The sequence below is a fragment of the Hypomesus transpacificus genome, chromosome 22, assembly GCF_021917145.1.
Source record: "Hypomesus transpacificus isolate Combined female chromosome 22, fHypTra1, whole genome shotgun sequence".
Taxonomy (NCBI): domain Eukaryota; kingdom Metazoa; phylum Chordata; class Actinopteri; order Osmeriformes; family Osmeridae; genus Hypomesus; species Hypomesus transpacificus.
This window is the reverse complement of record NC_061081.1, coordinates 14,727,543-14,740,509: the sequence shown is the minus strand read 5'-3', so window position 1 is coordinate 14,740,509 and position 12,967 is coordinate 14,727,543. Positions and strand designations below refer to the sequence as shown.

General features: G+C 51.1%; 1 protein-coding gene across 1 annotated transcript in view; it reads right to left on the bottom strand.

Annotated features, from left to right (window-relative positions):
• Nucleotides 1–12,967, bottom strand: part of tbck (TBC1 domain containing kinase) — a 42,355-nt gene that overhangs the window by 4,736 nt on the left and 24,652 nt on the right. Inside the window, 5 exon segments of the mRNA XM_047045417.1 lie at nt 1,054–1,243; nt 4,561–4,724; nt 8,007–8,081; nt 8,083–8,195; nt 11,710–11,904. Coding sequence (XP_046901373.1) covers nt 1,054–1,243; nt 4,561–4,724; nt 8,007–8,081; nt 8,083–8,195; nt 11,710–11,904 — 737 coding nt within the window.

The window sequence follows — 12,967 nt, the reverse complement described above, 5'->3', positions numbered from 1 at the left end:
GGTCGGACTTAACGAAGACGGTGGCGGATCTGGAGGGTCGACATTCCCCTTAGGTCCAGCAGACAGTTCCTGGTTCACACACGTTAAACACCTTCCCTCAACACCTTACCCCAACATTACTGAGGACCTGTCGGTGGATAACTAGCGACAAGGGAGAATCAGACAAACCTTCCACCCCCTCAACAAAACGAATTTAAGGGGAAATGTTACTGAGAAATTGAGTGAAATCTGTCTCTCTCTTGGGTGGGGTGTGTGTGGGGGGTCAGCTTCCGACCTTTGAGCCCTGTTAAAACCCTCGTCTGATCTGCCTGAAGATCTGAGAGGATCAGCTCCGCTAGCAGACCCCACGCTGCACACGACCAGGGGGGCAACGCATCTCACTCTCAGTTTGCACCTGGAGGTCTCCTCCTCTGGTTACAGTGTGTGTTCACTCTCAGTTTGCACCTGGAGGTCTTCTCCTCTGGTTGCAGTGTGTGTTCACTCTCAGTTTGCACCTGGAGGTCTCCTCCTCTGGTTACAGTGTGTGTTCACTCTCAGTTTGCACCTGGAGGTCTTCTCCTCTGGTTGCAGTGTGTGTTCACTCTCAGTTTGCACCTGGAGGTCTTCTCCTCTGGTTACAGTGTGTGTTCACTCTCAGTTTGCACCTGGAGGTCTTCTCCTCTGGTTGCAGTGTGTGTTCACTCTCAGTTTGCACCTGGAGGTCTTCTCCTCTGGTTGCAGTGTGTGTTCACTCTCAGTTTGCACCTGGAGGTCTTCTCCTCTGGTTACAGTGTGTGTTCACTCTCAGTTTGCACCTGGAGGTCTTCTCCTCTGGTTGCAGTGTGTGTTCACTCTCAGTTTGCACCTGGAGGTCTTCTCCTCTGGTTGCAGTGTGTGTTCACTCTCAGTTTGCACCTGGAGGTCTTCTCCTCTGGTTGCAGTGTGTGTTCACTCTCAGTTTGCACCTGGAGGTCTTCTCCTCTGGTTGCAGTGTGTGTTCACTCTCAGTTTGCACCTGGAGGTCTTCTCCTCTGGTTGCAGTGTGTGTATCTAAGTGTGTGTCTGTGTCCTTACCGCAGTGGCGTAGTTCATGTTGTGGCTGATGACCACGATGACTCGTCCCAAGTAGCCTTGCAGGGCGGGGGGGGCGGGGCCGGGGGCGGGGCCGGGGGCGGGGCCGGGGGCGGGGCCGGGGCCCAGCTCCCCGCTGGGTCCAGGGGTGTAGGGGACGTTGATGCTGCCGGAGATGTGGCCTCTGCCGAAGCTGAGAGTCACCAGGTTAAGGAGAGATACACACACACACACAGACACACACACACACCCTGCTGGGGTGAACCACACACTCAGCTGTGACAGCCCGCACACACACACGAATGCATAGCGCTTCTCAGACCAACACATGTACATTTTCAAAATTCCCAATTTTCAAGAGAGGTGTTAACGCTGTAACAAACGTACAAAGGCTAAACCTGTGAGTATTTAAATAAAAGTACTTGGATAGGATCATGAAGTGCAAGCTTGCTCCAAACCTGGAGACCTTAACGTGTTTGAAACCACGTCGTCCTCCCGGCGTGGAGCAGAGACCTGGCAGGGGGAACCAGGCCAAGCAGCAACATAAACTAAAGCCCCTGACGTTTCCTCCCTGGGTAACGGGAGGAGGTGGAGGACAAACAGTGAAGTGGCCTGAGCAGGTGTGAGGACAGGTGCTGGAGGACGTGATTTGGGGCCTGGACCAGGTGAGGGGGACGGGGATTTACGGGGGCAGTCCATCACCGGTCTGAGCACACACTGCCTGTTTAGAGCAGGGGTGCTCAATCCTGGTCCTCAGGGCCCACTGGCCTGTGTGTTCTAGATGTTTCCCTGCTCCAGCACACCTGACTCAAATGAATAGGCATTAGCAGGCTTTCACAGAGCTTGATCATTGTGTTTATTTTTTCCTTCATCAATTCTTTTCATTGGCTCTCCATCCTTCACTTCCAATCAGCTTCTCCCTCCTCCTCCCTGGGCTGATTAGACATCATCTGATGCTGGAGAGCTGGGACACACGCTCGCTGATTAAGATACAGTTCCAGGATCTTTATCTCTTTATCTTTAGTCCCCCCCCTTCCCCCCTCCCCCCCTCTATCTTGCTCTCCCTCTCCAGAGGAGAGGGATCACAGCTACTAACATGCTGTTCCACCAGTTCACCCTAATCAACCCAGTCATTGTTCTCACACTACACGCTGTAATAACTGAATAAGTGAAGCATGCTCGTCACCCAAGTAAGAACGTGTGTGTTGGTGCGTGTGTGTGTTGGTGCGTGTGTGTGTGCGCAGGTTGTAACAGCTTTGAACGAAGGATGAAGAGGAGGAGAATATGATGAGGCGGCCAAATTAAAGTAATAACTTAATTGGAGGGAGGGAAGGAAGGGGAGGAAGAGGGGCACGGGCCAGAGAAAAGAGGAGGAGGAGAAAAGAAGGGTTTCAGAGAGCTCCGGATCGCTGGGGGAACAGGGGGAGCCAGTGGCGTGCATGCCAACCAGATAATGGAACAAAGAGAGAGGGGAGGAAGGGAGAAAACAGAGAGTGAGAGAAGGGAGAGGAGAGGGAGACGGAGAAAGGAGAGGGGAGGGAGAGGAGAGAGAAGACGGAGAGAGGAGAAAAGAGAATGAGCTTGGTATAATTGAATAATCATTCTCCGCGAGGACCCGCATGAAAGCGGGAGAAAATGCTTCAGTGGAGAACAGCCTTTGACGTTATTGCTACATATTTTAGGACGAAAGGCGGCCTGGCTATTTTGTCGAAGCAATTAGAGTCATTCTGTAAATCATTTCTTGGAAACGTTTAGACCCCAGTTCCACTCCCCACAGCGTGTACAGTCTCTGCTATGGACATCTTCAGACAGCATGGAACGACTTTCACTGCAAGGATGCTGGAGACACACATTGTTTGGAAGCTAATGGCTTAAACGACCATTTTCTAAAAGATTACAGCAACCGTTCCACTTTAGGATGCGCGTGTGTGTGTGTCTGGATCAGGTGACACACAACACACCCAAATGATAATCCATTGTTTGTGATCAGTGACACTCAAAGAAAATTTTTACCCCTTGATCACAATGCATAAAGGCCAAAGGTTGCCAGATTGGTCCCCCGCCCCCTCCCCCCTTTGTGCTTGTGGGTTACCTTAAGGAGGTCTAGAGCCTGAAGGATGCAATGGATTTAGGCAAAAAGGAGAGGCTGCCAGACTTAAGTTTGGTTCCAATGAATCCCCCTCCCTTGGTTAGTGAAGGGTTAGGTCGCTCTAAAACATTCTGCCGACTTCTAAAGCCAGATGGGCTCCCATCAGTCTTAAAGGGGGAGGGTTTCAGCCAGAGGAACATCCACAACTGAAACTGTCCATTCAGGGGAAAAATGCATATTTCTATGTGTGATATTGCAGTGTTTTTTCTTCTTCCGCTGAATCAATGTTTAAGATGGATGAAAGAGTTATTGGATCTGGCAACCTGTTTGGCAACACATTCTTTAATCTGAGGGACTAAGTAACAACTACTGGAGAGTGGAGCCTGGGCCTGCGTGCCGTCTACACACACACACACACACACACACCCACACACACACACACACACACACACCACACACACCACACACACACACACACCACACACACACACCACACAGTAGAGAGAGCAGATCTCTCCCCCCCCCCCACCCCGGCCCAGTGAGATCCCCCCCCCCCTATAAAAGCTTTAGAAAGTCACACTTAATCGCCACGGCCAAAGAAAAAAACATTTTTCTTGAAAAACACTGCTCTACTCTCTAGGTTGGACTCGCTAGCTGCACTGTAATGAAATACAGGCTTCAAATAACTATACCGTTACTGCCCTAGAGCAGACTTGAATATAATTAAAAGTATTAAATAAGAGATTAATAAATTTCCATTTTATGAATATTTTGTATAGTGACATACTTATTAACATTATGGATGTTTGTTCTTAAGTGTACTTCCAACTAGAACGGGATTTCTGCTCTGGGATACACACAGACATAGTCCAGCTGACATCATCAAGAGGAGTCCAGCTGACATCATCAAGAGGAGACCAGCTGACATCATCAAGAGGAGACCAGCTGACATCATCAAGAGGAGACCAGCTGACATCATCAAGAGGAGACCAGCTGACATCATCAAGAGGAGACCAGCTGACATCATCAAGAGGAGATGACATGGTAGGGATGTGACTGTTAGATCAAAGCCTTTTAGATGTTCCAGAGTCTAGGTGAAGGTCGAGGGTCGAGGGCTGATCAGGCCTTTGCCATTAAGTATCTGTACCTGAACTTTGGAACAAACTGCCGATTCAAATTAGAACTGCCCTCACACTACCTGTTTTGAAATCTAAGCAAAAAATATTTATATTTTATCCAATTTACAATTTGTGATGTGATGCTTGCCTGGACATGCTCTGTTTTGGATTCACCTGTGACTGTGTCTGACTGTATCTGATTGGAATTCATGTTTTAATGTACAGTTAACGGTAGTTGTTTTGAACAATGCTCTATAAATATGGAATCGATCGATTGATCGGAGGTGGCGTTGTCAAGGATACTCGTCAGCGCTGCGGATGTCGACGGCGAGGATCTTGGGCTTGCTGGTGCGGCTCTTCCTGGAAGCTCCGCCCAGAGCCAGCTCACACAGTGAGATCAGGTCCTCCGCAGAGACACGAGGAGAGAGCTCCGCCTTCAGGTCTGCCAGCTCCAGGGGCTCCCGGGACTGGGGAGGGGGGGGGGGGGGGGGGGGGGGGGGCGGGGAGGGGGGGGGGGGGGGGGGGGGGTGGAGAGGAGGGGGGGGAGGAGGAGGGGGGAGAAGAGGTGGGGTGAGGGGGGGGGATAAGGGGAGGAAAGAGAGCAGAGCAGAACGGAGAGACGATTACATCCTGTTGACGTTGTGGCGCACGCACACACACATGACACCCAAGGGCTTCTAAACAAACACTGTAGCTTTCTTCTCATCAGCACCTTAACACCACCCTTCAACCCTGATTACCCAGCAGCACCTTAACACGACCTTCAACCCTGATTACCCAGCAGCACCTTAACACGACCTTTCAACCCTGATTACCCAGCAGCACCTTAACACGACCTTCAACCCTGATTACCCAGCAGCACCTTAACACGACCTTCAACCCTGATTACCCAGCAGCACCTCAACACCACCCTTCAACCCTGATTACCCAGCAGCACCTTAACACGACCTTCAACCCTGATTACCCAGCAGCACCTTAACACGACGTGTGGAGCGGACCAGACTTCGCTTGGGAACACTAGACTGCAATACCCACAAAGCAAGAGGGAGAATGAGGGAGGGAATATGAATGAGGGAGAGAAAAAGACAAAAGGATAGAGAGAGGACAAGAGAAAGGAGAAATGGAGAAAGAAAAGAGAGAAAGAGGGAGTGAAGGAGAGAATGAAAGCGACAGAAGAGGGTGACAGATAGTGCCGTATAGATCAAGCAAGAGAGAGGAGGCAGATCCTTCATCCTCTTCCTTATCCATTCTATCCTCTTCCATTCTTTTTTTTCAATCTTTTCTCAGACAGACTTGACCTTCAGCACTCTGACGTCTAAATACCACACACACACACACACCTCCACAACCAACACACACACACACCTCCACAACACACACACACACACACACCTCCACAACCAACACACACACACACACAGCATAACTTAGTTCCTGAGAGAGACCTGTTTTCCCTCGCTCCAGTAGTCCTGAACCTAGAGCAACTCCTCGGAGCATCATCAAACTCCTCCCTGGGTATAGAAGAAGACCAACAAACAGCAGCGGACTTAATGATCTGGTGAATATTGATGTCGAAAATGCCAGCCAGACTGATGGCTAGCCTGGGGAAGACTTCCGGAAAGTTCTGAAACAGGTTTACAGTCGGCGGGAAAATGACTCATCGACTGGAGCTTTGGGTTTGATCTGGTTTTCCGTTCGAGGCAAACTGGAACGCATCATAACACCGTCTGACCGGTCAGCTGTATTACCCATGATGCACTGGGAGACCTCTCACTTGGAACACGGCTAGGATTGTGTAACCTAGGTCTGTAAGTGTGTGTGTGTGTGTGTGGTCGTAACCATGACCGTGAATAGAACTGTAATGAGACCGTTTCAAGGTCAATATTCTCACTTGCTCAAATAGTCATTATGTTCCATCAGTGTGTTTCCATGTGAATGTATCTCAGTGTAACCTGGCAGCAGCCTGTATTGACAATGACACTGTGACCTTTGTTCCACCACTGTGTCTGTGTGTGTGTGTCTCCATGTGTGTGTGTGTGTGAGGCCCAGAGATGGATGAGAATTCTGATCAGTGTTACCATGTGAATCGGGCTCCTCCACTAGGGAGGCTGGTTAAGAAAGATTACACCAATCACTGGGCTCCCAGAACACAGGGGGTGGCAGGTGTGTGTGTGTGTGAGTGTGTGTGTGTGACAAATCTGAAACAAGCAAGCGGACGCGCCCGAGTGTGAAAGGCAAACAGGCCAGACGGAGGAAAAACTCTCCCTCTCTCTCTCTCTCTCTCTCTCTCTCTCTCTCTCTCTCTCTCTCTCTCTCTCTCTCTCTCTCTCTCTCTCTCTCTCTCTCTCTCTCTCTCTCTCTCTCTCTCTCTCTCTCTCTCTCTCTCTCTCTCTCTCTCTCTCTCTCTCTCTCTCTCTCTCACACACGCATTCTCTCTCACACACACACACTCTCTCTCTCTCACACACACACACCACGCACTCACAGTTTTAGAAATTAGCGAGGTAAACTGTAAGTGGAGCGCCTAGCCTCCCGCTTGAGAGACCTCCGCCTGCTGTTTTAGTGTGTGCTCGCTAAAACAGGCTGGACTCAATGGATCCTTTCTATCCTGTTTAGACCAGTGAAGAATGATCAACTACTGGCTGCTGAGCATGCTTACTAGTGCCACTCCTAAGAATGTGTGTGTGAGAATGTTCCAACTGGTCAACAGCTTCAATCATCTGTCAGTGTGTGCATGTAGTGTGTGTGTGTGTGTTTGAGGAGGGCGCCAAGAGAGAGATGTTTATGAGCAGAGGCACCCATGTGAACCACCAGTTCAACTACTGTGTGTGTGTAAAACCGTGTATGTGTCTGTATTATTGCGTGTGTGTGTGTGCGTGCGTGTGTGTGTGTGTGTGCAAAAGGGTAACTGTCTTCTTGCTAACCAGCCACTTGTCTCAAATTCCAGCCCTTGGGGAATTTATACCTCCGGCCAATCATAAATCAGGACTGTTGAAGCTGACAGTCTGCCTGGCGACAGGGACGGGGGTCACATCCCTGTCTGGCCCGGAGCGGCGGCCATGTTGGATAGATGATGGATGGAGAACATAAAGAGAGAGAGTATGCGGGAGAGCAAGCGACAGAAAGAGAGTGAGAGGAAGCAGGAGAGAGTAAAAAGGAGAGACACAAACAAAATTAGAGAGAGAGAGAGTGAAAGAGAGAGAGAGCGGGAGAGCTAGAGAGAGAGAGAGAGAGAGCTAGAGAGAGCTAGAGTGAAAGAGAGAGAGAGTGGGAGAGCTAGAGAGAGTGAGTGAAAGAGAGAGAGATAGAGAGCTAGAGTAAGAGAGAGCGAGAGAGAGAGAGCGGGAGAGCTAGAGAGAGAGAGAGAGCGTGAAAGAGAGAGAGATAGAGAGAGCTAGAAAGAGCTAGAGTGAGACAGCGAGAGAGAGAGAGAGAGACGGGAGAGCTAGAGAGAGAGAGCGGGAGAGCGAGAGAGAGAGAGAGCTAGAGAGGGAGAGAGAGAGTGAGAGAGAGCTAGAGTGAGAGAGCTAGAGTGAGAGCGAGAGAGAGAGAGAGAGAGAGAGAGAGAGAGTGAAAGAGAGAGAGCTGTCCAGTGTGTCAGGTCTGTTGATCTACATACCATGTTTAAGGGTTTGAGGCTTGTAGAGTTTCACAGCAGTCTGCAGTCACAGGTGGCACATACCTCCACAGATGTCTCTGTTCAATCATGTTTAAGGCCTCTCTCTCTGTGTGTGTGTGTGTGTCCTCACCAGGTCGGTGGTGGGCGTGTCCTGGTAGTCCGAAGAGAAGCAGGCGGGCAGCTGGCCGGGGGGGGTCGGGGGCCGGGGCACCGCGGGGGGCCCCGCGGGGGGGCTGGGCGTGGCGTCGGTAGGTGGCGCTCCGGGGCGTCCAGCAGAACAGGCTGACGGACTCTCTCACACAGCGCTGGATGTCTATCTCTGGGGGGAGGAGAGGGGAGGAGGCCGGAGCGGGGGAGGGGGGGGGGGGAGATATTGAAGGAATCTGTCATCGTTAGGGACTCACAGCAAATAACCTCATTAACAGTTAACAGCGTCTAAACGGCTTTCACGGCTTCATGTTGATTTCTCCATGCTTTGCTCTCTGTGTGTGTGTGTGTGTGTGTGTGTGTGTGTGTGTGTGTGTGTGTGTGTGTGTGTGTGTGTGTGTGTGTGTGGTGTGTGTGTGTGTGTGTGTGTGAGGACTGTCTGATGACTGTCTGATGCAGGACACAACATCATTTGGCATGGCCTGGAATCGAACCAACAACCTTCTGATTAATAGCCCGACTCCCTAACCACTCAGCCATCTGACTCTCTGCGTATGCTGCTTTAGAGAGTCTCCTTGGTCGGGGATCTGAGCCGCAAAGTTTAGAGTGTGTGTGGGTGTGAGTGTGTGTGTGAGTGTGTGTCTTGGCTGCGGTCTAGTCTTCCATCTGGAGTCTGAACCAAGAGTTTCAGATCTGGAGATCCTCCAGTAGCACAGAGACCCACAATGTTGTCAGCCTCCCTCCCTCCCTCCCTCATTCCCTCCCTCCCTGTCCTTCTGTCTCCCTCTCCCGTCCCTCCCTGTCCCTCTGTCTCCCTCTCCCGTCCCTCCCTGTCCTTCTGTCTCCCTCTCCCGTCCCTCCCTGTCCCTCTGTCTCCCTCTCCCGTCCCTCCCTGTCCCTCTGTCTCCCTCTCCCCGTCCCTCCCTGTCCCTCTGTCTCCCTCTCCCGTCCCTCCCTGTCCCTCTGTCTCCCTCTCCCGTCCCTCCCTGTCCCTCTGTCTCCCTCTCCCGTCCCTCCCTGTCCCTCTGTCTCCCTCTCCCGTCCCTCCCTGTCCCTCTGTCTCCCTCTCCCGTCCCTCCCTGTCCCTCTGTCTCCCTCTCCCCTCCCTCCTACTCCTCCTGCACGCCTCACTGGTTAGAGGATTACAGGAAGGAGACTGACTGGATTAACGCATGATTCACACATATAGGGAATTCTACGCTTTGCCCCCTGTCACACTCTCTCCACTCTCTCTCTTTTCACTCTGCCTCCACTCTCTCTCTTTGCCTTTGTGTTTTTTTCTTTCCCGGACAGATAACTAAAACAACTAGAAATATGTCTAATCCACAGCTCTCCCTGTGATACGGCGATAGGGCTGGGGTTAGGACTGGGGCTGGGGTTGGGACTGGGACCAGTCTAGGGTTAGGATTGGGTCTGAGAAGGAGAGAGGGGACTGGGAGTAGATATCTCAAATCACGTCTTTCAAATCACGACATTCAGCTCATCCACCAACAATCCTCACTTGAACCTGGGGAGTGAACCCTAGCACAGACACACAGTAGTCAGCTTTCATCAGTCCCACCAACCCCAATGACTGGAGAGCACAGAGACCTGGAGGGAGTCCTAAAGGTGAGAGGGACCGGGTCTGATCAAACTGGTGACCTGACGGAGGACAGAGGCAGGTGTGCAATAAGGACAGAGTCAGTGAATCTCTCTCTCTCTTTCTTTCTTTTCTTTCTTTTCTTTCACCCTCTCTCTCCCTCCTTCTCTATCTCTCTCCTTCTCCAACTCTCTATCCCCGTCTCACCCTAGCCAGAGTCAGCAGTTGCAGGCACAAATATTTTACCTTTATAAGGAGAGCTCTCCAATTCTCTCCCCATTTCAACCCCCCCCCCCAACCCTTATTGAGTTTGGGCCAACATTTAGAGTGAGACAGTGACTGAACTCCTGCCCAGCTCCCTCCCTCCCTCCCTCCCTCCCTCCCTCCCTCCCTCCCCTCCCCTCCACTCCCTCCCTCCCTCCCTCCCTCCCTCCCTCGGTTCTCCTGCTGTGGTGATTCATCCTGTTCGGTCTGGGATGCTAAACTTCTTTTCGGATGAAGTCAGGCTTTTACTGTTCCTGCCCCCTGGGGCTCCAGAGAGCTTTAAGCTCCGCGCTTCTGTGTTGATTCAGAGCTTTAGTGCAGCTTTGAGGTGTGTGTGTCCTCTAACGACCAACCGCGTGTTCGTCTGCAAAGTGCTTGCCTCAGCAAAGTGTCAGTGACACAAAATTCCGAGGGGCAGCATCTATAATGTATGCCCACAATGCATTGCGTCTCACCAGGGGGATACAGCTCAATCAGTTTCTGTTAAGAACGCAGTCAGCCCTCCCCCCCACCTCCTTTTTCCAGGCTGAGAGGAGGAGAAAGGCATTCAACTTGAACAGTTGTGGAGAAGAGGAGTTGATGTTTGCCATGGCGGCAAGAGTGTAGTGAAATCCTCCCTGCCTCGAAGCTGGGTGGCTGGGGAGGGAGGGAGGGAAGGAGTCAGGGAGGGAGGGAAGGATGGAGGGAAATGAGGGCATTGAATTAATAAACGGAAGGTCAAAGGAGGAAGGGTGTGAAGGGAAGATCACCCTGTGATATGGGAGAGAGCGATAAGTAGACAGGCTGGGATTACTGTCTCACTTCGAGCTGGCAGAGCAGGTGTGTGTGTGTGTGTGTGTGTGTGTGTGTGTGATGGCTGACTGACTGGCTGACAACCCAGCCTCAACAGACCGACTCGGGTGAGAAAAGACAGAGGCAGGGTACTGAGGGTGGAGGCAGGATGGAGGACATGAAGAAGGATCTCTCGCTCTACCCCTCCCTCCCTCTCTCTCTTAGAAACCACAACCAAAGTAAACAACTCCAAAAGGGGGGGGGGGAGAGAGAGAAAGAGAGAGAGAGAGAGGGGGAGAGAGAGAGAGGGCGTGAGAGATGCAGTTAGTGAGAGAAGTGTTGAGAGTGGACTCTGCTATCAGTGAGACAGACAGGGTTATTGGCATGTTCAGACACTGATAAGAGAGATAAGTGTCTGGTAGATATCCTTATCTCTCACAGCAGTACGTCCATATCCTGTCTGCTGTGAGGTACAGACATTCTACAACAGCTTCCTTCAACAAGGTTCTTCACAAATGCTTTCTTTGCAGAGACGTGTTTGACTAGGGCTCGGCTGCATTATAAGGAATGCCATGGGTTATCCATGAGTTATCTTGTGCCAAGTTAATCCCATTTAAAATGATTCTGACTCTATTCAATGATCTCTCCAACTGGATTGCTGTAGTGTTTGTGCAGCGCAAGACGAGGGACTCACCTGCAAAACACACTGTTTTCTATTCATGTTTCCTAAAACCTCCTCTAAACCCAATGTTAGGATACCCCCTCCCACCTCACCAGGCAGGTCAGAGAACAGCAGGATACACCCCCCCCCCCTCCTCACCAGGCAGGTCAGAGAACAGCAGGATACACCCCCCCCCCCCCTCCTCACCAGGCAGGTCAGAGAACAGCAGGATACACACCCCCCCCCCCCCCCCCTCACCAGGCAGGTCAGAGAACAGCAGGATACACTCCCCCCCCCTCCTCACCAGGCAGGTCAGAGAACAGCAGGATACAATCCCCCCCCACCTCACCAGGCAGGTCAGAGAACAGCAGGATACACCCCCCCCTCCTCCTCCTCCTCCCCCCTCCTCACCAGGCAGGTCAGAGAACAGCAGGATACACTCGTTGAAGCCGTTGGCCAGCAGCCGTTCCCTGAGCTGCAGCAGTATCGCCACGCCGATGCAGAAGGGGAAGGACGCGTTGCCCAGCAACAGCGTGTCCCACAGGTGGAAGATCTTGTGCAGAGGAAACACGTCTGGGGGGGTAGAGATAAACATGACACTGGTTACTGGGGGGTACCCTTGTTAGCGTAGCTGCACCATAGATACCCTAGTTGCCACTAACTGCCCCCTAGATAGCCTAACTGCCTCCTAGATATCCTAACTGCCTCCTAGATACCCTAACTGTCCCCTAGATAGCCCAACTGCCTTCTAGATAGCCTAACTGCCTCCTAGATAGCCTAACTGCCTCCTAGATAGCCTAACTGCCTCCTAGTTCAAGTATTTTATTGTCAGGTACACAGAACAACACAAGGTTAGACTGGGCACTGAAATTCTTAAGTCAAGACAACGCAAGCACCTGGCATAACATAACATATAAGTACACGGAACACAATTTACATCAATGCTGAGCTTAAATAAGTGAAACTTCCTACATATACAGATGGCAATAAATATCGACTATACTAACCCTAATACTAAAACTTCTTAATTACAGATAACAATAGATAGTACACTATACTAACCCTAAATGCACAAGAAACCTGTTCCAACCCTATAACCTATTCTAACCTAAGTGGAGTACAGTACAATGGTGCAATGTCAATGACCATACAGGAGCCTGTTGGCGAGGTACAGTGAGGTACAGTAGTGCAAGTTACTTTCAGCAACCAGTAGCTGAAAGTGACAGTAGATAGCCTAACTGCCTCCTAGATAGCCTAACTGCCTCCTAGATAGCCTAACTGCCTCCTAACTGCCTCCTAGATAGCCTAACTGCCTCCTAGATAGCCTAACTGCCTCCTAGATGCCCCCTAGATAAGCTAGGGGCAGCTAGGCTGTCTTGGTTCTCTCTCTAATGACACAATAGAGACAGTATTACACTAGCCTCCTGTTAACGGGTTAGACAGTTTCTTCAGATGTGTACTAAGCAGGCGCTGTGTGAGTGTGTGTGTGTGTGTGTGTATGTAAGGGGAGGGAGCCTGGGAGAGTCCAGGAACACATTAGCAGTCGGGTGAGACTATGTTAATGTGTGCGTGCACGTGTTTTTAAGTATGTGTGTTTGTGTGTGAGTATGGCTATGTGTGCACTTATTGATGGATGTGTGTGCGTGTGTGTATTATGAGGCCACTTATT